The following is a 27,773-nucleotide window of genomic DNA, read 5'->3' as shown; positions in this document are numbered from 1 at the left end:
CCTCCTTTGGCACATACTCATCTTTCCTTCACTCCCCTTCTTTTGCTCTATGATGGCTGAATCAAGAGCAAAAAAAAAAAAAAAGAAGTAGAAAATATTAAGTGTAAGAGATCAATAAAAATATTCTCCCTACTTTATGTACAGAGAGCCATTATTGTGCAAAGTGAGCAAACATACCATTAGGTCCACATAAACTTCACACAGTACAAACCGTAGTAAATGACATCTCTTCAGAATAGAGAATATATTTTGATGGATTCATGAAACACATTGTAGGTTTTCTCTGCAAGTGCCTACTGACCACATGTTCCTACAAGTTATCCTAGGTGGTTTTGCTCCCTTCCATTTGGGGAACTAAGCCGTTCTCAGTTCTGGGTACTGGTGTTTAAAGCTGCTCTATGGGTCTTCTTGACCCCTTACAGTTTGGCTTTCCTTTCTAACACTCCACAGAAACTGCCCCACTAAAATGATTTACTAACTACTAAAACCAATGGACACTAATCTATACTCTTACTAATAGACCTGTCTACTGCCTTGGATACTACTGACTGCCAGCTCCTCCTCAAAAAACTCCACGTCCTTGGCCTTCAGGACTCTGTTCTTTCCTGGTTCTTCTCCTACCCATCACAGCATTCCATCAGTATTGCCTACAACTGTGTCTTTTCCACTTCACTTCCTCTTTCAGTAAGGGGTCCCCCAAGGTTCTGTCCTTGGAACCCTTCTATTCTCAATCTACACCTCCTTCCTTGGTCACTTGATAAACTCTCACACCTTCCAATACCATCTCCATGCTGATGACACCCCACTCTACTCCCCACCTCACCCCTACAGTCTCCTCTGCATTACTATGTCATTTAATGAGTGTTTACTATGGATGTCACACCACTTCCAGCAATACAACGGATGTCACACCACTTCCAACAATACAACGGATGTCACACCACTTCCAACAATACAACGGATGTCACACCACTTCCAACAATACAACGGATGTCACACCACTTCCAACAATACAACGGATGTCACACCACTTCCAAGAATACAACCTTTTAGCTCCAAATCCAATCACTGCCCAAATCTTGTAGACTTTACCTCTGTAACATCTCCAAAATACACCCCTTTTTTAACCAAAGAAACCATTAAGTAACTCATTCACTCCCTCATTATCTCTTGCACTGCCAATTGCAACTCCCTCCTCATAAGCCTACCTCTACGCAGGCTACCCACCCTTCAGTCAATCATGAATGTTGCTGCCGGACTTATTCACCTTACCAAAAGCTGTGTGCTCCACTCCACTCTGTCAAACCCCTCCACTGGCTTCTGATTGCCCAATGAATACAATTAAAAATACTAAACATAAAAAGCCATTTACAATGCTGCCCCAAGCTACAGCACCAACCTTGTCTCAATATATCACCCAAACTGTCCTCTCCATTCCTCCTGCTCTCTAGCTCCCTTGTATTGTTACTGAACAGTCTTCCTTTATATTGTAATGGCTAGTACACACATACATTACAGCACTTCTGAAGTTGTACTGCGCGAGAATTTTCATAACCTCTTCATTTTCAATACGAGACAAGCATTCAAAAAAAAAAAAAAAAAAAAAAAAAAACACAGATGATCATTCATTCGATATTTTCGTTGTGTCATGTCATTCCATCTTCTATCTGCTTACCCCCCCCCCCCCCCCCATATATGTCCCCAGTGGTAATCTTCTGATAGCACAGATGCCCCCTAGACAGGCAACTAAATAGCGTCTTCAGGGATATCCTGTACCAAAGGCTGATACTGTGTATAAACTTTATTACCCTGTGTGGAGAAGATCCCCCTTCTGCCGGACCCCCGCAGTCTCCACTCTAATTCATCCCAAAGGTGTTCTATCAGGTTGAGGTCAGGACTTTGTGCAGGCCAGTCAAGGTCCTCTACCCCAAACTCGCTCATCCATGTCTTTATGGACCTTGCTTTGTGCACTGGCACGCAGTCATGTTGGAACAGGAAGGAGCCATCCCCAAACTGTTCCCACAAAGTTGGGAGCATGAAATTGTCCAAAATGTCTTGGTATGCTGACACCTTAAGAATTCCCTTCACTGGAACTAAGGGGCCAAGCCCAACCCCTGAAAAACAACCCCACATCATGATCCTCCCTCCACCAAATGATTTTTACTTGTGAAAAAAGCCATTAAGACATGGGTGAGTGAGTTTGGGGTAGAGGAAGTTGACTGGCCTGCACAGAGTCCAGACCTCAACCGATAGAACACCATTGGGATGAATTAGAGTGCAGACAGTGAGCCAGGCCTTCTCCACATCAGTGCCTGACCTCACAAATGCACTACTGGAAGAACGGTCAAACATTCCCATAGACACACTCCTAAACCTTGTGGACAGCCTTCCCAGGAGAGTTGAAGCTGTTATAGTTGCGAAGAGTGGGCCAAAGAGTAGGCCAATTCAATATTGAACCCTACGGACTAATGCCCTGTACACACTATCAGATTATCTGAAGACTTTTGTCTTCAGATTTACCTTTTCTATGTAGTGCAAGGGCCTGCCAGATTGCATACAAATTGAAAGTGTTTAGGTTTGACCTCATATTATATGGTTTTGGTAAGTCTGCAGACAAAAGTCTTCAGATAATCTGATAGTGTGTACAGGGCATTAGACTGGGAAGCCATTAAAAGGAGATGTACGGCCAAATTAGATATGGATCACAGGAGTGCAGTTTGTTATGCTTTTTCAGCAGAGAGTGGTCGGAAGTCCTTTTTCTGCTGACTTCATAGATGTCAGTCCTGGCACCGCGTCATCACGACCATGGAGTCGTAAGCCGCCAGGTGCCTGGACAGACACCCGACTCCCAGCCGCTGAGAGCCTGAGCCGGCCGCTCCCCGCCCCTCCACAGCCCAGCGCTCCAGTGAGTGAGGAGGGGGCAAAGCCGAGAGCAGTGACTGACAGTCATCAGCTCTCTGCTTGGGGAGCTGTCAGAACCGAGCGATCTGCGGTGTTTGATTGCTCGGTTCCCAAAGGTGCCGGGGACAGATGCAGCATCAGACCGATTCTGCATCCAACTAAGTATAGCTATGCAATAACCCCAAACTTCATGTGCGTGTAAAAGCAGGCGTGCCAATACTTTTGGTAATATAGTGTACACACACACACTCACCGGCCACTTTATTAGGTACACCTGTTCAACTGCCTGGTAACACAGATTGCTAATCAGCCAATCACATGGCAGCAACTCAATGCATTTAGGCATCTAGATGTGGTGAAGATGACTAGCTAAAGTTCAAAATGAGCGTTAGAATGGAGAAAAAATAAGGGGATTTAGGTGACTTTGAACTTGGCATAATGACCGGCTGATCTAAATATTTTAAAAACTGCTGATCTACTGGGATTTTCATGCAAAACCATCTCTAGGGTTTACAGAGAATGGTCCCAAAAAGAGAAAATATCCAGTGAGCAGTAGTTGCGTGGACAAAAATGCCTTGTTTATGTCAGAGGAGAATGGGCAGACTGGTTTGAGATCATAGAAAGGCAACAGTAACTTAAATAACTCATTACAACCAAGGTATACAGAATACCATCTCTGAACGCACAACACATCGAACTTTGAAGCAGATGGACTACAGTGCCAATATGGACCGAAATCTCTGAGGAATGTTTCCTACACCTTGAAGAAGGCGTTTCCTATGCCACAAACAATTAAGGCAGTTATGAAGGCAAAAAGGGAGTCAAACCTGGTACTAGCAAATAAATATACATATATACAAACAATTGTGTTGGCTGAGCACACCTAATAGTGAGATGAACTGTACAACAGTGTTAAACTTCCCCCGAAAAAACAGATGAGTGTAATGTTGTATGGTACATAGAAAAGAAGAGCCGTCTGATGGCCCACACTCCAAGTGCAGGTTTACACTATTGTGATGACAGACATTGCATGTGATTTGGAGCGCACTGCTCCTAAAATCACATGTGATGTCTGTGAGGTGCGAATTCAGCCATACAGATTGTATGGCTGAATTTGCATCTGAATCGCTTTGAACACGCACAGGACCCTTTTTTTGTTGGTCCGCACCAGAATCGGATTGCATGGCGGTTCACACTAGTGCGATCCGATTCATGTGCAAACTGTCAGTTCGCACTGCGATATGCCAGCTGATCTGGGGGTGTCGTTAACTTTAAAATGACACCCCCAGCGATTTGCATATGGCAGTGTGAACTGTCTGTGCTGCAAATGCGATGCGGGAACACACAGATTCACAGAGCAATATTGTGAACCTGTACTAATCAATGTATGCACAGGACAACATGCTTTTCAAAACGCAGAGCAGCCAGGGCGATTCACCGTTCCGGCCACTCTGCGTTGCCAACTGGCTAGGGGGTAGTGTGGTGCACGATTCAAACTTCATGTGAAGCTTACAAAATGTACACTTCACACACTGAGATGTAGAGGAACGCGATGCGCTGCCTGACATTGTACCATTCCGGCAGGTGCGCAGGTCAGCATTTTATCTTTCCATGCTGCAGCCCAGTGCTAGGCTGTGTTGCAGTGTGAATGGGACACATGGGAAACAATTGTTTCCTGTGTCCCCCTATGGTGACAGATGTTTTACACTGCGGTTGATTTACTAAAGGCAAGTATACTGTGCACTGCAAGAGCAATTGTGCTAGACCTGAGGGGGAAGCTCTGCTGATTACTATCATCCAATCATGTGCAAGCAAATTTTTTTTTTTCCCCCCCCCCTTGCATGTTCCCCTGTGCACAGACTATTTGCTTTTAGCAAATCAACCCCAAAGTGTCAATTCACACCACAAAAACGCACTCCAGATTAGGTCTGGATGCGTTTTTACATGCACATTTTTGACATGTCGTGGTGCTTTTTTTTTATGCGTTTCCAGATGCTTTTTTTTTTTTTTTTTTTTTAGGTCAGGTCAGTTTACACCACAAAAACACACTCCAGATCCGTTCCCGATGATTTCTGCATGTGCGTTTTTAATGCATTTCCAGAGCCTTTTTTCCCCCCTTTTTTTTTTACTGTACCGGGGTCTGGGGCATTTTTTGATGCGTTCCAGTGCATTCCACCTCGTTTCAGAACAGTCCAGCGCAGAAAAAAATGCCCTGGAACTGGCCGCACTGGTGTGAAATAGGGTTTTGCTACCTTCCAAAGAACGGATGTTGACAGAAGTGGATGTAAACGGATGTAAATAGAATAGATAGCCATTGATGTCCATTTTTCATTCCTCAACAGATAGATGAAAAATGGACAAACGGACAAACGAACGCCCGTGTGAAAGGAGTCTCATCAGTTCAGTCACATTTTTTTCAAAGGAAAAACAGATGGACGTTTACATTAGTTTTTTTAATCAGTTGCTCGTCAGTTTTTTTACATTCACCGCCAATGCAAAAATGGACCACTTGTCTGTTTATATCTGTTCTTTCGGCCATTCCTTTTTTTTTTTTTTTTTTTTTTTTTAATAAACATAACAAAAATAGGGCTTTGAACCATTTAAAAAACAGACGTTCATGGATGCTGTGGTAAACTGATGTAAATGATGAACGATCGTCCATTTTGATGAAATTTCTGTTTTTTTTTATGAGTCAACAGGTGGATTAAAAACGGACAAACGGTCTGAATGTGTGAAAGGAGCCTTACTAAGGGCCCCTTTCACACTTGTAAGACCTAAAGTCAAGCAACTTTGCCGCGACTTAAAGCAATGCCTGTGTAATCTTAAGGTCTATGGACCTCAAGTCGCATCAAAGTCAGATCAAAGTAGTGCAGGGCCTGCTTTGAAGTTGCACAGATATGAATGGTACTCAATGGAAATCATGGGAGACGACTTGTAATGCGACTTTCCAGTCCCAAGTTGTAGGACAAGTCGCACAAGTGTGAAAGGGACCCAAGTGCCAGTTCACACCAGCACAATTCCAGTGCTGGCTCCTGCATCTCATTAGGACTCGCAGGCAGTTCAGACTGCCCTATGCAAACCACTGCAGGTGTCAATAGAAAAGTAAGGACACCCCCCGATCTGTTCACATATCACAGTGCAAACTGTCAAATGACGTAGAAATATGATCGCATAGGTGTGAACATGCGATCTGATTCCAGTGCGGACCAAAATAAAGGGCCCAGCACCATTTTGGTCCGAACGCGATGTGAACTGAGCCATACAATCCATATGGCTGAATTCGCATCACGCAGACATCGCATGTGATCTGCACAGCAATGCGGTTCCGATCACAAGCAATGTCTGACATCACGCTAGTGTGAAACGGCACTAAAACTGGAGTGCACAAAATCCAGCGCAGCGGTACGTGGTAGCCAATCAGCGTCTAATGGCGCTTTTCCACTGCATGGAACCGTACCGGTCCGGCACGCTTTTGTGCTTTTCCACTGTGGTACCGCATGGTATAGGGTCGGAACGGTTCGGTACGGTACGGTATAGGTTTGCTTTTCCACTGCATGGAACCGAACGGTACAGTACGGTATGGTACGGCTCTGAAAAAACAGTACCTACTCGATTGTGTTTCCAACAGGTACCAAACTGGTACCATATCCCACAATCCTTTGCATGCAGTCACTACTAGCCACTGATTGGTCAGAGAATCACACCCACCCCGTTGTTATCCCACCCACTTAACTTTAGTACTACTTTAGTGGAAAAGCAAACCTATACCGTACCGTACCGAACCGTTCCGACACTATACCATGCGGTACCAGCAGTGGAAAAGCAAACCGGGCCAAGCAGGGCCGAGTAGAGCCGAGCCGGTACTAGCCGGTACTTGCAGTGGAAAAGTGCCATAACTTCAGCTTGTTCATTTAAAGCGGTAGTATCCCGCTTTTTTACACTAAACTACAGGCAAGCCTATAATAAGGCTTACCTGTAGGTACAATTAATATCTCCTAAACCGGCACGGTTTAGGAGATATTTGCAGTGCATGCAGTCCGGCAGACCTTCAGCTTCCCTTACCGGAAAATGACTCCCGCATGCATGCACGGGAGTGACGTAATCGCGGCTCCGGCCAATCACAGCGCCGGAGACGCCGAGGGATCATGTCAGCACCCACAGTGGTGTCCGGGGGTCCGTGTCGGGGCTTCGATCTAAGGTAAGTGTTTCATGCGATGCATACTAGCTCATTATGCCTTTGTCTTGCAGGTTGTTTTTTTTTTCTCGGGTTTACAACCGCTTTAAGCTTTGACAAATAAACCTGGAAGCGATTTGGTTTCTATGCAGAGTTGCACCAGAATTTGCGCTCTCCAGGTTTAGTAAATGAGCTCCAATGTATTATAAACTGACTGTCATTTTCTTGCTAGGGTAATCTTTGCAGTGAAAGCTCTCAGATTTAAAAAGAGGAAGAAATAAAAACAACATATCCCTCCAATTGTATACAAGTCCATATAATAAAAGCGGTCCATGTTCCTACACTACGGTGGGACAGCAGCATCTATTCTATAATATGCAGAAAACCATGAACTCCTGGAAAGAGCCAAATGCATGCAGCCTGTTGAATGTGGCGGTGACTTAGAAAACTTCCAGCTTGGCACATCCCGCTCTCTAATGAGCGGAGTGGGAAGAAAAAGGGGTGCTTTGTACTCAGCCTGGGACGTCACCTTCTGCACACTGAGGTGATCTGGGATCACACTCTCCTGTCTATACAGCTGGGTGGTATGTATGGGTCAGTACCTCCTGCCAGGCCTGTGCCACACACATACCACCCACCCCATCACTGAGCCTGGCATGACTGAGGGCAGGAGCACCCATTGCACCTCAGAGCTGTGCCATAGAAGAGGAGCACCCCACTATCACCCATCATCCCCTCTACCCACCCCACACACAGCCATGGCACAAATGAATGGGCACTCACAGGCAACATAGGCGATCAAGGCGAGTGCAATGAGCAGCTTCATCATCCTCCTATTGATTGCAGTCAGCAGCCGATGCACTCTGTTTCTGACCATCCCCGGCCGGACCGCGTTCCGTGCCCGAGCTCGTACCCGTGGACATGGAACCCGGTGTACCGGCGTCACAGACAGTGCAGGAGGGAGGGGAGCAGGATAGCTCTGGAGTAAAGGGTACAAGCGAGAGTTCCTGCCCGGCCAGGACAATGCACATGCGTAGTATGAGTGCACACTTCACGAGCAGCTTGGTACAGGAAGAGGAAAAAAAATATGGAAATAGTCTCCGCGCGTGCGCAGTAGTGTGGTGACATAGATGGTCGCGTGTTCAGCGCGGTGTCATGGCGAGAGCTTGATAAGCGCTCTCCTAGTGACGCTGAGCTCTGCCGCTCTGCTACTCTACGTCAGCTATAGACGTATGTTTATGATAGTGTCCAGCCAAATAAAGCTTGTTTAAAAAAAAATGCATGTCACAATGTGCAAGAGACGTTCAATGCTAGGTTTTCATTGTGTACATCCCCACAGGTCACTCACTTGGCTGAGCAGACTGGGGCAATGGGTGCTAAGTGTTCTTATAGATGTGTCCATCCATTCCAGCCCTGGAAGTGTCTATTTATGGAGACTCATATGCTTGTGGTAGGGGCTAAGCATGTCCTCAAAAATAAACAGTATATAAATGCTCGCGCTCAACCAACGCCACTAATGTGAACCAATGCAACTCAGATATACTGAATATTGGACCAATACATAGTGTAAATAATATGGGTGCACTGTTCCTTTAAAGCGGAGTTCCGGCCTCAAAACCCATGTTGGGCCATCCGCTTGCTCAGTGTCACCTAAAAAAGAAATGGATAGTCACAATTTTTTTTTCAATTACCTTAAAATTGAAGAAAATATACTTACCTTTCTTCCACTTCCTCCCTCGGCGGCCACGGCCCGCACCGTCACTTCCTGCTTGCATTGATTCCTGGGCATTGAAGCTCTTCGGCGTTCTCTTCAGTCCCACAATGCCCTGCACCGGCCCCGCTCGTCAGTTCCGGTGCAAGCACGTCATTCCCTGCTTAACAGCTTCTGGGCATGCCCAGAAGCTGTGCAGGGATGAAGCGCCTGCCCCGGAAGTGACGAGCGGGGTCGGTGCAGGGCATTGTGGGACTGAAGAGGACGCCGAAGAGGATCGTGCCGGCTTCAGCTGCCCACACCTGAGATGGCAGCGCTGTACAAGACATTTTCAAGGTAAGTATTTCTTCTAAAAGGTAAGTGCAACCTAGGATAGTTCAGAGGCTATCCATTATGAAATGTACTAGCCCTGACTGTCCCTGGGGTATTTTTATTGAAAAATCGTTTCCGAGGCCGGAACTCCGCTTTAACATCAAAAAAATACCCAAATGCAACAACTTTGTAAAAATACTTAGCACATTAAAAAATGTGCAGGTAGTAGTGCAAACCCCAAAGGGTTAATGAAAAACAATGAAATAGCAAAAACATCACATACACTATTTTCTATGTAATTATGTTTTTTTTTTTTCATAAACCCTTTGGGATTTGCATACTTGCCAACTGTCCCGTTTTTGCAGGGACAGTCCCGGCAAATAGAAGCCTGTCCCTTGTAATTTACATTGTCCCTGCAAGCACCCGTCAATTGGGCTGCCCGTGAATGCCTCTTACAGCCAGTGCCCGTAACAAAAATGGTTGCGGGTTTACATCGTAAGGGTGCATGCGCCGTTCCGACACCTGCCGGGCTTGGGAAAGCTCACACAAGCTCGGCCGGCGAGCACATGCGCAGTTACGTAATGGCGCCGCCTGGTGCCATTAAAACCTAATTATACCAGATAGTATAATTAGGTTTTATCGTACTTAGAAACATAGAAACATAGAATGTGTCTGCAGATAAGAACCATTTGGCCCATCTAGTCTGCCCAATATATCTGAATCCTTATGAATAGTCCCTGGCCCTATCTTATATGAAGGATAGCCTTATGCCTATCCCATGCATGCTTAAACTCCTTCACTGTATTTGCAGCTACCACTTCTGCAGGAAAGTTATTCCATGCATCCACTACTCTCTCAGTAAAGTAATACTTCCTCATATTACTTTTAAACCTTTGCCCCTCTAATTTAAAACTGTGTCCTCTTGTGGTAGTTTTTCTTCTTTTGAATATGCTCTCCTCCTTTACCGAGTTGATTCCCTTTATGTATTTAAAAGTTTCTATCATATCCCCTCTGTCTCTTCTTTCTTCCAAGCTATACATGTTAAGGTCCTTTAACCTTTCCTGGTAAGTTTTTTCCTGCAATCCATGTACTAGTTTAGTAGCTCTTCTCTGAACTCTCTCTAGAGTATCTATATCCTTCTGGAGATATGGCCTCCAGTACTGCGCACGATACTCCAAGTGAGGTCTCACCAGTGTTCTGTACAGCGGCATAAGCACTTCTCTCTTTCTACTGCTTATACCTCTCCCTATACATCCAAGCATTCTGCTGGCATTTCGTGCTGCTCTATTACATTGTCTTCCCACCTTTAAGTCTTCTGAAATAATTACTCCTAAATCCCTTTCCTCAGATACTGAGGTCAGGACTGTGTCAAATATTCTATATTCTGCCCTTGGGTTTTTACGCCCCAGGTGCATTATCTTGCACTTATCCACACTAAATTTCAGTTGCCAGAGTTCTGACCATTCTTCTAGTTTTCCTAAATCCTTTTCCATTTGGCGTTTCCCTCCAGGAACATCAACCCTGTTACATATCTTTGTGTCATCAGCAAAAAGACAAACCTTACCATAGAGGCCTTTTGTAATATCACTTATGAAGATATTAAACAAAATTGGTCCCAGTACAGATCCCTGAGGTACCCCACTGGTAACCTGAGCTTGTTCTGAATGTTCTCCATTGACTACAACCCTCTGTTGTCTGTCACTCAGCCACTGCCTAATCCACTCCACAATATGGGAGTCCATGCTCAATGACTGCAGTTTATTGATAAGTCTTCTATGTGGGACAGTGTCACAAGCCTTAATAAAATCTAGATATGCAATGTCTACTGCACCTCCACCGTCTATTATTTTAGTCACCCAGTCAAAAAATCTATAAGATTTGTTTGACATGATCTCCCTGAAGTAAACCCATGTTGTTTTTCATCTTGCAATCCATGGGATTTAAGATGTTCCACAATCCTATCCTTTAATAGGGTTTCCATTAATTTGCATACTATTGATGTCAGACTCACTGGTCTATAGTTGCTCGATTCCTCCCTACTACCTTTCTTGTGAATGGGCACGACATTTGCCAATTTCCAATCTTCCGGGACGACTCCTGTTACTAATGATTGGTTAAATAAATCTGTTAATGGTTTTGCCAGCTCACCACTAAGCTCTTTTAATAATTTTGGGTGTATCTCATCAGGACCCTGTGACTTATTTGTCTTCACTGTAGACAGCAATCTTAGAACGTCTTCCTCTGTAAAGACACATGCATCAAACGATTCATTAGTCATCCTTTCAAGTGGAGGTCCTTCTCCTTCTTTTTCTTCTGTAAAAACTGAACAGAAGTATTCATTTAGGCAGTCGGCTAGCCCTTTATTCTCTTCTATTCTCTTCTACATACCTTCCGTCCTTTGTTTTTAATTTAGTTATTCCTTGTTTTAATTTCCTTTTTTCATTTATATATCTGAAGAATGTCTTATCCCCCTTTTTCATAGACTGAGCTAGTTTTTCTTCTGCCTGTGCTTTAGAAGTTCTTATAACTTGCTTGGCCTCTTTCTGCCTAATCTTGTAGATTTCCTTTTCTTCATTGCTCTGGGTTTTTTTATAATTACAAAATGCTAGCTTTTTATTTTTAATGATTTGGGCCACTTCTGCTGAGTACCACAGTGGTCTCTTCCTTTTTTGCTTTTACTGACAAGTCTAATGCAATTTTCTGTTGCCTTCAATAATGCACCTTTTAAGTAGTCCCATTTCTCCTGGACTCCATGTAATCCGTTCCAGTCTGATAAGGACTCATTTATGACTAATTTCATTTTTGAAAAGTCTGTTTTTCTAAAATCTAAAACTTTTGTTTTTGTGTGGTGTGACTCTTTCACAGTTCTTATATTAAACCACACTGACTGGTGATCACTAGATCCCAAGGTTTCGCCTACAAGGACATCATATACCGAATCCCCATTTGTGAATACCAAATCCAAAATGGCTTCCCTCCGGGTTGGCTCCTCAACCACTTGTTGCAGAGACAACCCCAATAGGGAATTTAGAATATCTGTACTCCTGGTAGAACTTGCTATTTTGGTTTTCCAGTTTATGTCTGGAAGATTGAAATCTTCCATAATGATAACTTCTCCTTTCATTGTCATTTTAGCTATTTCTTCAACTAGTAGTTCATCTAGTTCTTTAACTTGACCAGGTGGTCTATATATCACACCTACACGAGTTACTGCATGATTAGCAAACTGCAACGTAACCCAAACTGACTCTATGTTGGCCTCACCAACTTGTATTAGGTTAGATTTTAATGCTTTAATTTTATTTACACCTTTCACTTCATTTCCATATTACATTTTTTGTATGGTCACACCTGAGCACATTTGACACTTTAGAATTGCAGGGAATTGTGATGAGAATTTTAAACTTTAGGCAGAAGTAGTGCAGCTGAATGGGAGAATTATCCCAACTCTGCTACTTTGGCCTCTTTATTGAGTAGACCCTATAATCTGATGATAAGTAGGCGGGGACTAGGTATGCAGAGTGGGCAGAGCTTCAGGGAAGTGGGTGTGGTAAGTAATTGATAGCTGTGCTGCAAAGTGTCCCTGGAAATTTTTTTCAAATGTTGGCAACTATGGGTTTGCATTTTTACCTGCACATTTGGATGCTATTTTTCCTTTTATATTGGGATATTTTATGTAGGAATATCTGAGTGTGGCTGGTACGCTGTTTTTTAAGTGAGGATCCTTTAGTAATATTGACCAATTCTTCCGCATTATATGTTCCATATTTTTGTGTCGGTTGTGAAACTAGGTTGTGAAGCAGATTTCTTTTGCTTTATTGTTGGCCTGGGGTTTGTGGGAGTCGGGGTTAATGTGTATAGAATGCTTCCTCTGTGAGGGGAGATAGATAGCCCTTATCCAAAAATTTTTATGTGGGCAGTTTGCTTTGGACTTGGTAGTCGGAGAGGTACAATTGTGTCGGAGCCAGCAAAATTGGCTTTTAGGTATATTGTTTAGCCAGCATGGATGGTGGCAGCTGGTGTAGTGTAGAAAGTAGTTCCCGGAAGTGAGTCCGCTGTAATTTCTAGCATGGATCTGATTGAATAATGATGAAAAAAAGCTATCACTGAAATGATATATTGCTCACACATCCCAATATGTGGCATTACACCCTAAATACATTCTGCTGCTTCTCCTGAGTATGGGAATACCACATGTGTGAGACTTTTTGGGAGTCTAGCCACGTATAGGACCCCGAAAAACAATCACCACCTTCAGAATTTCAAAGGGTGTAAATTGCTAATTTCGCTTACTCACTACCTATCATGGTTTCGGAGGCCCTGAGATGTCAAGATAGGACAAAACTCCCACAAATGACTCCTTTTCGGAAATTAGACACTCCAAGCTATTTGCTGAGAGGCATGTTGAGTCCATGGAATATTTTATATTTTGCCACAAGTTTTGTGAAAATGACAAAAATTATTAATTTTTTTTTACACAAAGTTGTCATTTAAATGATATATTGCTCACATATGCCTTGGGTATATGTAAAATCACACCCTAAAATACATTCTGCTGCTTCTCCTGAGTATGGAGATACCACATGTGTGAGACATTTTGGGAGTCTAGCCACGTACAGGACCCCGAAAACCAATCACTGCCTTCAGGCTTTCTAAGGGCTTAAATTGTTGATTTCACTCCACAGTCCACACTACCTACGTATCACAATTTTGAAGGCCATGAAATGCCAAGATAGCACAAAAAAATGACCCCTTTTCGGAAAGTAAACACCTTAAGCTATTTGCTGAGAGGCATGTTGAGTATTTTTTTTATTCCGTAAATGTTGAGTATTTTTGTTGCTTTTTGTCACAAAGTTTTGAAAATTAAAAAAAAGAAAAAATTTCCTTTTCTTTCTTCATTTTCCAAAATAAATGAGAGCTGCAAAATACTCACCATGCATCTTAGTAAATACCTTGGGGTGTCTACTTTAGATTTACAGAGGACATCTACTGCTAGAATTACTGCCCTCGATCTGACGGTCACGGTGATACCTCGTATGCATGGCGCAATTGCTGTTTACATATGACACAAGACCAATGCTTGCTTTCGCCAAGAGTATGGGGGACAGGAGTGCTTTAATTAATTTGTTTTTTTATAATAATTTATTTTGCCTTTTTTATTTTATTTTTACACTGTTCCTTTCATTTTGTTTTTTTTTTTAGTATTTATTAGAAGAACAGGGTAAAAACAAAGCAAGCTTAAAACAAAATTCAATATCCAAATGCCAGTGACATAAACAGGAGAAACTGGCAGTAGGATAAAACACATAAGGTCCAATAAGTGTAAAAAAATGACAATGCAAATATATACTTACATCTGTTGCCGCCAAGCTAAACATAGAATGCCGGCTGGACCTCAGGCATATCACCAAGCTTAACTGCCGTTTCGCGCCAAGCGCATTATAAGGAGCTTGACACTAATTGCAAGCTGCTGATACCTAGATTGGGCACCGACATTACTTTTTTAACAGCTAATAGGTAGTGACAGGTACCTATACAGGTTTTTTGAAAAATTTGGGGTCATTTAGACTCTAGATCTCTCCTCTGCCCTTAAAGCATCTGACCACACCAAGATCGGTGTAATAAGATGCTTTCCCAATGGGGCTGTTTATATCCGGCAAAATCAAAATCATGAAATGCTTGTAGCTTTTAGTCTCTTAGACCATAGAGATGATTGGAGCCATTCTGGTCTTCGATCACCTCTATGGACAGCTGGCGGATCCACTGGCTGCATTCTCAAGTTCCCCGGTGGGACAGGAGAGCCAGAGAAAACCATGGAACATGGGGGAGGGGGGCGTCCCTTCCCACTGCTTGTAAAAGCAGTCTAGCGGCTAATTAGCCGCTAGGATTGGTTTTACATAAAAGCTGACCGCCGGCGGAAAAAAATGATACCAAGATGATGTCTAAACCTGCAGGCATCGTTTCGGTATAACCACTCAAAATCTAGCAACATACCAGTACTTTGCTGGTCCTTTTTGGGCATATATTGTAATGTTCTTTGTTTTCATGCAGCCTGTGGGCTGAATGAAAAAAGAGAACCTAACAGATTCCTCCATTCATATTAAACGGTCGGTGGTATGCCCACCATCCGAATACCGCCCTGCATCCACCCACTTCTAATGATGGGCATACATGCACTGTTCTTTTTTTCGTTAAGCCCATGAGCAAATAACGGTTAACGATAAAACACAGTATCAATACAACTTTAACTCAATAAAACAACTCTTTTTTTATTGAAATCTGTGCCATAAAAAGAGTAAAAAATATATGGCAAAACATAGGGGCAATCCACCCCTATGTCCACCCCAGCACCTATGCTTCGCCATATATGCTCTTTTTTTCAACCGTGGTGGTGAAATCACTTCCTATGGGGCTGGGGTCGCTGATTTTACGTATCGTGAGAGAAAATTACGTTGCTGTCAAAATAAGCAAATCAGTGCTGCAGCTGAATGGCGTACCTGCAAAGCAAACAATGGTGAACAATAAAACACAGTAACAGTACAGTGTAAGATTCTGGTACCTCCGGTACCCTTAATCACCACTTTCCTCTGAATGCGTCCCACCTTTCTCTTCAGGTGGTACGCACATACCTTTAAGAACGATGATGTCACTGCTGAGCGCCGCAGAGCGGCTATTTCAACCGCCGGCGGTCTCACTCACATTGTTCGTTCAACCTGCCTTGTTACCCACATGCTTTCAAGCCTGTCTCTCGATCGGAACCTCCAGCCATTCCCTTTACCTGGAGCAGACCGGAACCTCGCTACTGATCCCTGTATCTCACTACCGGATCATTCCTCATCTACTGGACTTCTCTAACTACTAACATTTCAAGGGATAAGTACCCCGCAGGGGAACCCTCCATAACCTTATTGCACTATCTACCTATGCACATTAAGGACTGTTACTACCTATCTATACTATCCTATCATCTGCACTGTTTACATAGATTGCTAGCTCTTCAGCCTACTACCATCTATCATCTGCACTGCTGCATAGATTGCTAGCTTTCCTGTCTACTACTATCTATCCTTGCACTGGGTTAGTCTATCCTGTATTTGTCATCTGCTGTCCTCACCACCTGCTAGCATACTCGATACTAACCTATCTGCATTCCTAATACCATCTTGAACTCTCCTATACAAACCTATCAAGTGATTACCATCCTTGTCACTGTTCACACCTGTCCCTTCAGCACATCACCTTCATACTATCATATACATACTATCACTCCAGGAACATCTCATTGAGTGTGTATATATCTGTATGTTGAAGCTGACAGGCCCACGGTGATGAGTCCTGGAGAGTTGGATCTGGTATTCAACACATCTCTACATGACTACTGAGTGGAGATTTTGCAGCTGCAAATCCACCCTATACTAAAAACGCAGGAGCGTTACATACAGTAAACAGTAGAATGACATACCTGCAAAGGAAACAATGGTTAACTATAAACACAGTAACAATAAAACATTACAGTATAGCATAAAATACAGTAAAACAGTAAATGTTCCAGGTTAGGGTCTCTCAAAATGTGATGGCCATCTAACATCTTTCGAGAAAAGGGAACAAAACAAATAGAAAAGGAGAGCCCTTGGATAGCTGTCCACCCCAGGTGTACCGAACTAACCATCTGGTTGGATGAATCCCTTTCCATCTACTTATTGATTCAACTAATTTTCAATTTATACACTTTACATTTGTCACGATGGGCATGTTTTTTGCAGGCAAGTCTCTCATCATCTTGCAGGGCACTTCAAAGGTGACCCCCTGCAAGTCAGTCCTTCCCTTCACCCGCCCCGAGTTCTGGGAGAACTCCTTTGGGATGATTCTGGATTCATGGAAACATTTTGGTAAATAGATACCCATCAATTTCAGGGTAAATATATAAATACTATTCTTAAAATTCGTTCAGTATGTGTTGCATATTATGTTTCGAATTCCATAATGTACTTTATAGACATCGCATTTTCCCTGAAGAAGATCTCACTCCATAGGTCAAAACGCGTCGGAGTCCCATCTCCTTGGTTGTGATCGTTCATTGATCTCTGTCTATGATTTTACAAGTTATGTTATTATCTATGATGGGTTAACATTTGTGACCAAAGCTCATATTTTATTATATGTACAATCATGTTATGAATACTTTTTAACATTAAAATTAATACTTTTTAACAATTTGCCAATAAAAATCAATTAACCTTTAAATACTGTCCAATTAGACTCATTTGCTGTCTAAAAACCCCTGGGGGCATTTCCCATCTAACATCTTTTGAGACCCTGTGTGAAAGTGTGCCTTAGACTGTACCGTGCTGTTCCCTATACTAATACAGTCACTGATGTTATATACTGTCACTGTTATATAAATTCACTGTTCCCTATACTAATACAGATACAGACCAAGTTCGCCAGGACAGGAGGGACAAGAATACTTGGTGTCACACCTATTGCTTGCTACAGACACAGCATCTTTTTTGGGGTGCTTTTTGGGTAGCGGTACCAGGGAGGACATCCCAAAAATGCCTCTCGTGCAGACAGTTCACTGCATCTTGATTGGGAAATTGGGCCATACTGGATACAGAAGGGCTGTGATGATCTCATCCTGGAATTTTAGGAAGGATCCACTTATTCCAGTTGCTTTGTATAGTACCTAATCATTGAAAAGAGCCAATTGGAATCATTTTGTACCAGCATCTGGCTTTACAAGCAACTAAGTACAGCCCCATCATCTGGTCATTGAAGTCCACCCCTCCCATTTTACGGTTGTAGTCGTGGACACAAAGGGACTTCTCAACAAAACCAGTCGCCGTGGTAATTTGGATTGCCGTATCTGCGTGAATGGAAGACAGAACAAAAACGTTCCGCTTGTCCTTCCACCTCACTACAAGCAATTCATTTCCACATGCGCCAAATCCTAAATGAAAGAGGTGTCTAAAAAGTGGCATGCTTGTATAGAAGTTGTCCACATATAAATGGTACCCCTTGCCAAATAAGGGTGACACCAAGTCCCAAACAATCTTGCCGCTGCTCCCTATGTAGTCTGGGCAACTGGGGGGCTTCACGCTGCTATATTTTTTCTCGTAAACCAGGAAACTACTTGTATAGCCTGTTGCCCTGTCACAGAGCTTATGCATCTTGACCCCATATCTGGCACGCTTGCTGGGGAGAAACTATTTGAAATCAAGGTGGCCAGAAAATGTAATCTGGGACTCGTCAATGCAGACATCTTGTTGGGGGATAAACAAGGCTTCAAATTTTTGGTTTAAGTGGTTTACGAGGGGCTGAATTTTGTGGAGCCGGTCATATTCAGGGTCACCCCGAGGAAGACAGAGTTCATTGTCGTTGAAATGCATGAATATTTGCTCATATCTAGCCCCGGTCATGGCAGCAGAGAACATGGGCATATGATGAATTGGGTCAGTGGACCAAAATGAACGGAACTCACTCTTTTTAGTAATGCCCGTGTTGAGGGATAGGCCCAGAAAGGTCTTAAATTTGGGAACCATTATAAGTTTCCAGCCAAATAGTCTGGCAAGGGTCAAATTTGGGTTTGCGGCGATAAATTGAATAGCATATAAATTGCTTTGGTCCACAATAGATTTGTACAGATCTTCCATGAAAAACAGCTCGAAAAAATCAAGGGGAGTAAAATTGGCTGTTTCCACCTGAATTCCAGGTTGGCCAGTGAATGGGGGAAGTACGGGGGCTGCAGAATCTGTGGGCTGCCAATTAGGATTTGCAAGCATATCAGGAAGGGCACTATGGGCTCTACGGGCCTGTGTTATAATACTTGGTGGCTGCGGGCCCCTACTTGTGCTAGCCACTGCACCAGCTTGAGCTGCACTTATGGGACTTGCCATGTCACCAAGTGATACTGCAGTGCTGGTATGTCTATGACCAGGGTGTACTAAGCAGCTGGTGCTCGCCAGTTCATCAGTAGTTTGAGCGGCACTAGTACCGACACTCTGCTGCATACGAGAATCATGTGGTTGTTGCACCTCTGCATTAGAAGAATGGGGTTGGGTACGCCTGACCTTAGCAGGGATCTCTACTCCGTCTTCAGAGCTATCTGTCAGGGTGCCGCTGCTCTCTACAGGTTCGTATACTGAGTCTGATTCTGACAGTGAGGCCTCCCCATCGCTCTCAAATGTCATGCTCAGTATCCTGTAGGCCTCTTCACTGGTGTACCTTTTGTTTGACATTTTGGCCACTAAATTTACAGGTACCTAGTGTGACTCACAGGTAAAAAAGCACCTGGTTGTCAAGGACTGTTTGAACCACTACAAAAAAATGATCTGCTAGTGCTAGCAGAGATCAGGCCTGCCTCTGCTAATGCTGCGGTTTTGTGTTCTGTGTATTGCAAGTGACAGTGATCTATTGATACTACACTTGTTTGGGTGGGCTGGGCGGAAGGGCTAAATGCAGGTGCTGGCAGGTGTCAGGGCTAATCCTGCTATCGCCGCGTTTTTGGGAACACTAAACTATAGGGGAAGCTAGTAAAGTTCTGATCATTGATCCATTTAGACACTATACTAGTAATGGAGGTATATAGTGTGTGTTTTAGTGTTACTGGCAATCAAAGGGATAAAATCTGACGCTGTCTGGGATTGACCCTAACTGACACTACACTGACGTGACACTAATACAGTGATCAGTAAATTATCTGTACACTGTACATAGTTACACTGTGACAGGGAGTGAAAGGGTTAACTGGGGGTGATCAAGGGGTTAACCTTTATTAGGGAATATATGGCGGGTACCCTAAACCTATCTGGGACTGACGATAACTACCGCTAACTTTGGCTGGCGCTAACTGGCATCACCAGTGACACTAATACAGTGATCAGTAAATTATGTGTATACTGTATATAGTAACATTGTGACAGGGAGTGAAAGGGTTAACTGGGGGTGATCAGGGGGTTAAATATGTGCTATTGTGTACTGGTGTCAGTGTAGTGCTTGTGTACTCACGGTAGATGTTCTCTCATCTCACGCTGGAACGGAAAAGGGCTCCAGGAGAGGAGATTGCATCATTTCCTGTGCCTGTGTTCACATTAAACAGGCCCAGTAGATTCTGCCATTGGTCAGAACCAATCACCAGGTCCAGGCATACTTGCAACTACACCCCAAAACACATTCTGCTACTCCTTCTGAGTATTGCGATACCACATGTAAGACTTTTTCACAGCCCACATAGAGAGGTCCAAAATGCAAGGAGCACCTTCAGGTGTTCTAAGAGCATAAATTACACATCTAATTTCTTGACTACCGGTACCTATTATACTTTTGAAGGCCCTGGAGCACTAGGACAATGGAAATGCCCACAAAATGACCCCATTTTGGAAAGCAAACACTCCAATGTATATTCTATGAGACATAATTTGTCTTTAGAACATTTTATTCCACAAGTTTTTTGGAAAATGTGGGAAGAAAATGAAAACACATTTTTAACACATTTTTTACAATTTTTTTTTTAATTTTTTACAAATTTTTATTTTATTGCACTGACGGGTACTGAGGGGGACCAACTGATAGGGTGGCACTGATGAGCACTCACTGATGGGCACTGATGTGCACTATTGGGCACTGGGAAGCACTAATAGGGCACTGTAGTGGCACTGATGAGCACTAATAGGGCACTGTAGGGGCACTTATGAGCACTGTAGTGGCACTGATGAGCACTTTAATGTCACTTATGAGCACTTTAGTGACACTGATAAGCACTCACTGATGGCACTGTAGGGCATTGATAGCACTGTAGTTCACTGATGAGCACTGATAAGCACTCACTGATGGCATTGATGGTGTGCACTGTAGGGCACTGATAAACACTCACTGATTGGCACTGTAGTGAACTGATGTGCACTGATAAGCACTCACTGATGGACACTGTAGGGCACTGATGAGCACTGTAGTGGAACTGATGAGCAGTGTAGTAACACTTATGAGTGCAGTAGTTGCACCGTAGGGCACTGATGATCACTGTAGTGGCACCATAGGGAACTAAATAGCACTGTAGTGGCACTGACAGCCCTATAGGGCACTGAAGAGCACTGTAGTGGCACTGATTGCACTGATGGGCACTGTAGTGGCACTAATGGCACTGTAGTGGCACTGATGGCCACTGTAGTGGCACTAATAGCACTGTAGGGGCACTGATGGCACTGTAGTGACACTATAGGAGCACTGGTGGCACTATATGAGCACTGATGGCACGGTAGTGGCACTGATTGGCACTGTAGGAGCACTGGTTGCACTGTAGGAGCACTCATGGCACTGTAGGAGCACTGCTGGTACTGTATTGGCACTGATGGCACTGTAGGAGCACTGGTGGCACTGTAGTGGCACTGATGGCACTGTAGGAGCACTGATGGCACTGTAGTGGCTCTTTAGGAGCACTGATGAGCACTGAAGGGCACTCAGGATCGTGCCACCTCTCGCTGCTGTGGTGTTTATCTCTCCTCAGACCAATACAGCGTGTGGTACAATGGCAGTATTTTTTATACCCCTGCTTTTTCTTCACGTAAACTGAGGAGAAGACTGTATTTAATACTGTTGTCTTCTCCCTGTCACTTGTGACCAACATCTGATCATCTTTTATGGGGCCAATATGTTCTCTGACCTCACCTTTTAACTATTAATATATTTGAAAAACATAACTTAATATGCATTCAAAGAACTCCCACTTATTTTCAGTGTCGTTAGCTGAAAAAATGTAATCCCATTTAGTATCATGCAGTATTGAGTGCAGCTTAGTTAAGTTGGCTCTTTTGAAATGTAATGTTCATGTCCTACCCTCGCATTTCATTCTCCTATAGTTTATGGTTTTACACAATTCACCTGCAGTCACCTCTGTTTTATGTGTAATTGGTAGGTCCATGAGAGCATTATCTCTATTTGGGTTATCCCACCATTTGATTAAATTGTCCTTCAATACATTGAAAAATGATGAGCCTTGGTTGGTTGAGCAGTTTAATTTTCCCAATCAATATCAGGATAGTTGAAAACCCCATGATCATAACTTTGTTCTGTTTCCGAACCATCTCTAACTGTGAATTAAAATTGGTCTCCTCCTTATTGTTGCAGGGCCTATAGCATACGCCCACAAGCAATTCAATGTTTGTTTTGTACCTTTAAAGCTGTAGCCTTAAAGAACCTACTTTCTCACCAGCCCCATTAGCAATGTCATCCCTCATATTCACCATCAAATTGCTCATTGCATATAGGCACGACCCTCCCCCTCTTCTACCTATCCTGTCCCTCCGATACTGGGAGTACCCCTGAACAGTCGCAAACCAGTCATGTGAGCTGTGAACCCTAAATCAGGTTTCTGACATTCCCAAAAGTCTAAATCAGACATCCCAACCTGCAAAAACTCATTTCAGGGAGGTGGCAAAGTCATTTCAGGGAGGTGAGCCCCCCCCCCCCCACGCACGCCTGCGCCGCACCCCCCTTTCCAATTTAACACTACCAGAGAATAATGAAACTAAATGTAATCAGTATACCTGGTCACTGATGCTGGTACTGGTCACTGATGCTGGTACTGTTCACTGGTGCTGGTACTGTACTGGTCTGGTAACTGGTGCTGGTACTGGTCCACTGGTGCTGGTACCGGTCACTGGTGCTGGTACTGGCGCTCGTACTGGTCTCTGGTACTGGCCTAGTCACTGATGCTGGTATTGGCCTGGTTACTGGTGCTGGTTACTGGCGCTGGTACTGGCCTGGTCACTGGTGCTGGTACTGGCCTGGTCACTGGTGCTGGTTACTGGCGCTGGTACTGGCCTGGTCACTGGTGCTGGTACTGGCCTGGTCACTGGTGCTGGTTACTGGCGCTGGTACTGGCCTGGTCACTGGTGCTGGTACTGGCCTGGTCACTGGTGCTGGTCACTGGTGCTGGTACTGGCCTGGTCACTGGTGCTGGTACTGGCCTGGTCACTGGTACTGGTCACTGGTGCTGGTGCTGGTCACTGGTGCTGCTGGTCACTGGTGCTGGTACTGGCCTGGTCACTGGTGCTGGTACTGGTGCTGGTACTGGCCTGGTCACTGGTGCTGGTACTGGCCTGGTCACTGGTGCTGGTACTGGTGCTGGTCACTGGTGCTGGTGCTGGTACTGGTCACTGGTGCTGGTACTGGCCTGGTCACTGGTGCTGGTACTGGCCTGGTCACTGGTGCTGGCCTGGTCACTGGTGCTGGTACTGGTGCTGGTCACTGGTGCTGGTACTGGCCTGGTCACTGGTGCTGGTACTGGTCACTGGTGCTGGTACTGGCCTGGTCACTGGTGCTGGTACTGGCCTGGTCACTGGTGCTGGTCACTGGTGCTGGTACTGGCCTGGTCACTGGTGCTGGTGCTGGTCACTGGTGCTGGTCACTGGTGCTGGTACTGGCCTGGTCACTGGTGCTGGTGCTGGTACTGGTCACTGGTGCTGGTACTGGCCTGGTCACTGGTGCTGGTACTGGTGCTGGTACTGGCCTGGTCACTGGTGCTGGTACTGGCCTGGTCACTGGTGCTGGTCACTGGTGCTGGTACTGGCCTGGTCACTGGTGCTGGTACTGGTCACTGGTGCTGGTACTGGCCTGGTCACTGGTGCTGGTGCTGGTCACTGGTGCTGGTACTGGCCTGGTCACTGGTGCTGGTGCTGGAACTGGTCACTGGTGCTGGTGGTGGTACTGGTCACTGGTGCTGGTACTGGCCTGGTCACTGGTGCTGGTACTGGCCTGGTCACTGGTGCTGGTACTGGCCTGGTCACTGGTGCTGGTACTGGTGCTGGTCACTGGTGCTGGTGCTGGTCACTGGTGCTGGTCACTGGTGCTGGTACTGGCCTGGTCACTGGTGCTGGTACTGGCCTGGTCACTGGTGCTGGTACTGGCCTGGTCACTGGTACTGGTGCTGGTCACTGGTGCTGGTCACTGGTGCTGGTACTGGCCTGGTCACTGGTGCTGGTCTGGTCACTGGTGCTGGTACTGGCCTGGTCACTGGTGCTGGTACTGGCCTGGTCACTGGTGCTGGTACTGGCCTGGTCACCGGTGCTGGTACTGGCCTGGTCACTGGTGCTGGTACTGACCTGGTCACTGGTGCTGGTACTGGTGCTGGTACTGGCCTGGTCACTGGTGCTGGTACTGGCCTGGTCACTGGTGCTGGTCACTGGTGCTGGTACTGGCCTGGTCACTGGTGCTGGTACTGGTCACTGGTGCTGGTACTGGCCTGGTCACTGGTGCTGGTGCTGGTCACTGGTGCTGGTACTGGCCTGGTCACTGGTGCTGGTGCTGGAACTGGTCACTGGTGCTGGTACTGGCCTGGTTACTGGTGCTGGTACTGGCCTGGTCACTGGTGCTGGTACTGGCCTGGTCACTGGTGCTGGTCACTGGTGCTGGTACTGGCCTGGTCACTGGTGCTGGTGCTGGTACTGGTCACTGGTGCTGGTACTGGCCTGGTCACTGGTGCTGGTACTGGTGCTGGTCACTGGTGCTGGTACTGGCCTGGTCACTGGTGCTGGTGCTGGTACTGGTCACTGGTGCTGGTACTGGCCTGGTCACTGGTGCTGGTACTGGTACTGGCCTGGTCACTGGTGCTGGTACTGGCCTGGTCACTGGTGCTGGTCACTGGTGCTGGTCACTGGTGCTGGTACTGGCCTGGTCACTGGTGCTGGTCTGGTCACTGGTGCTGGTACTGGCCTGGTCACTGGTGCTGGTACTGGCCTGGTCACTGGTGCTGGCCTGGTCACTGGTGCTGGTACTGACCTGGTCACTGGTGCTGGTACTGGCCTGGTCACCGGTGCTGGTACTGACCTGGTCACTGGTGCTGGTACTGCTCACTGGTCACTGGTGCTGGTACTGGTACTGGCCTGGTCACTGGTGCTGGTCACTGGTGCTGGTACTGGCCTGGTCACTGGTGCTGGTACTGGCCTGGTCACTGGTGCTGGTCACTGGTGCTGGTACTGGCCTGGTCACTGGTGCTGGTACTGGCGCTGGTACTGGCCTGGTCACTGGTGCTGGTCACTTGCTAGTACTGGCCTGGTCACTTGCTGGTACTGTCACAGAGTGGGGTGTCACAGTGTCACAGTCCCGCGCGCGCCAAAATGCCTCCTGGAGTAGAATGTGGCTGTAGTAGAGAGCAAAGCCGCTTCTTGCTCTTTGCAGCTCCTCCCACAGGCGGAGTGCATGACTCATATCACTCCGCCTGTGAGCCGGATCTACTTCGGCTCCGACGTGATGTCTGTGCAGGCTCAGCTTGCTGACAGCTGTCACACTCCTGCCTGCATCGATCGATGAGTCATCTCATCTGACTCACTCACACACAGAGCCGGGATATTGCTCTGAGCTCGCGGGTGTCCGTGAGCTCAGGGCGGATAGCGGGAGTCTCCCGCGACTTGCGGGAGACTTGAGATGTCTGCTAAATCCTCATCATGTATCACTAGTTCTAGTTCTTCTATTTTATTAAGCAGACTTCTAGCATTTGTGTACATGCATTTTAATGTTGTACTCAATATTTGTGCTAGTAGGTTATTCCTTACCCCTGTACTCTGCTTACTAACCCACCAGACCCAAGCATTTTGTGCATTAAATACGTCTGACCCCTGAACTGTAGGTATTCAATATTCCAGCCCCCTGCACTGTGTGTGTCACATATTCCTGACCCCTGCACTGTTAAGTTCTTCTAAACCCAACACTGAGCACAACATTGTGTGTGTTAAGTTGGCCATGCACTGATCCAAATTCAGCCAGTTAAGCAGGACCTGTGTCCTGGCATGGGGGGATTCCTCCATCCATCTAATTCAGTGGCGAAGCTAGACATTCTTTCATCAAGGCAAAAACTTAAATCAGTGCCTGCTTAACACAGTTTACTATGCTTCAGTATGAATGAACACAGTGAGTGATCAATACCAAGGGGGGTAGTGGTGCTCAGTGGGGGGGGGGGGCAAGGGGGGCACTGGTGTTCAGTGGGGAGAGAAGGAGCACTAGTGCTCAATATTGGGAAAGGGGGCACTGATGCTCAGTGGGGGGACAAGGGGGTACTGGTACTCAGTGGGGGGACAAGGGGTTACTGGTACTCAGTGGGGGGACAAGGGGGTACTGGTACTCAGTGGGGGGAAAGGATGCCACTGGTGCTCAGTGGGGAGGCAAGAAGGACACTGGTGATCAGTGGGGGGACAAGGGGTCACTGGTGCACAGTTAGGAGAGATGAGGGATCCTGGTGCTTAGTGGGGGGTTGTGGTGTCCGGGTCCACAGTGGAGGGAGATAGGGGAGGTCCTTGGAGCTTATTGGTGCTCAATACCTGACTGGTTTATACCACCTGGAATCCTGTAGAAAAATCATCCCTCTCTCACTTTTCTTATCTGCTGATCTTTCTCCAGGCAGATGCAGTGACAGCTCAGACAATCATTGCTGTCACAGACAAGCCAGGCCTTGGCTCCTCTGGGGGGATGCCAGGGATGCCAGTGTAGTGACAGCTCAGTCGGTCACTGCTGCCACTTGTAAACATAGAGCCAGCAGCAAAAGAAGACTTCCTCCACTCACTTATCTGCCGGGTTCTGGCTGATGACATCATCTAACGCAGAGCCCAGCAGAAGAAGAAGCCAGTGGTGGAAGTCTTCTATTGGTGCCGCTCTTTGTTTACTTGGCTGAGTTGTCACTGCACCAACATTCCTGGCATTTCTTCAGAAATGCCCAGTCCATACTTTTCTGTGCCACTCCTGCCATCACTACTCCTGTTAGCAGACCCCCCCCCCCCACCAGTTTCTGCCCAGATCTAATTTATGTGGGTGTGAAACCTGTTTGTTTTTTTCCATTCAGCCCGGCTGTGGAGCGAAAAAAGAAAATAAGCTAACCATGTATGGCCGGCTTATCTGACTCCTGCACTATATAAACTATAATATGCATTACAGACACTTGCACTATATACACTAAATACATTATAGACTACTGCACTATATATATTGTATTAACCACTTCATCATATCGGGTGGACGTCATATGACGTCCTCCCGGAATGCGTGGCACACTGCAGCGTGATCTGCCACCGACTGTCCTCTGGCCGATGACTGATCAGTGTATCGGCCCTCTGCTGGTATCATGTGATTGCTGTGACCAGTCAGGCAGATCACATGACAATTGTAAACAATGGATGGCTTCCTTTCATGCCCATTATTGTGTACAGTTGTGTTGCTAGCTGTTATTGGTCACATTGATCACATGGTACAGACAGGTCACAGCCCATCTGTACCAAGTGTTTAGCTGTGGCCAATGACAGCTAATCACAACAAAACAAACTGAATGAATCAGCTTTATTTAGTAAAAACGATTGCTTATACCAGTGAAATTCACTGGTATAAGCAATCATAATGTGTAAAAAACAAAATCCTGATCACTTCCCCAGAGTAGTATAGTGTTACTATAGTAACACTGTATTGCCAGTCAGTGTTCCTGATCATCCCACACCCATTATAGCATGTAAAAACATTTTTTTTCTTAATTTTCAAAAAAAACTGTGACAAAAAACGGAAAATTCCTATCATACTTACCGTAATTTTCCTTTCCTGGTGGTCTCCATGGCAGCCTACGTGTGGGTTAACCCCGCCTCCTCTCCAATGGTATAGGACCCCCCTCTATAAATTTCAGCTTGCAGGCACAGCCAGTGTTCC

General features: G+C 45.5%; 1 protein-coding gene across 2 annotated transcripts in view; it reads right to left on the bottom strand.

Moving 5' to 3' along the window:
- The window catches only part of UXS1 (UDP-glucuronate decarboxylase 1), a 129,396-nt gene extending 121,237 nt beyond the window's left edge, over positions 1–8,159 (bottom strand). For both annotated transcript variants that reach the window (XM_082245611.1, XM_082245612.1), the window contains exon 1: positions 7,859–8,159. In XM_082245611.1, coding sequence (XP_082101737.1) covers positions 7,859–7,952 — 94 coding nt within the window. In that variant the 5' untranslated portion in view covers positions 7,953–8,159. The remainder of the gene's footprint in view (positions 1–7,858) is intronic.
- Positions 8,160–27,773: the final 19,614 nt, after the last annotated feature.

This window comes from Pelophylax lessonae (assembly GCF_965119305.1).
Source record: "Pelophylax lessonae genome assembly, chromosome: 2".
Lineage (NCBI taxonomy): Eukaryota > Metazoa > Chordata > Amphibia > Anura > Ranidae > Pelophylax > Pelophylax lessonae.
The sequence above is the reverse complement of the archived record's forward strand: the minus strand, read 5'-3'. Positions and strand labels throughout refer to the sequence as shown.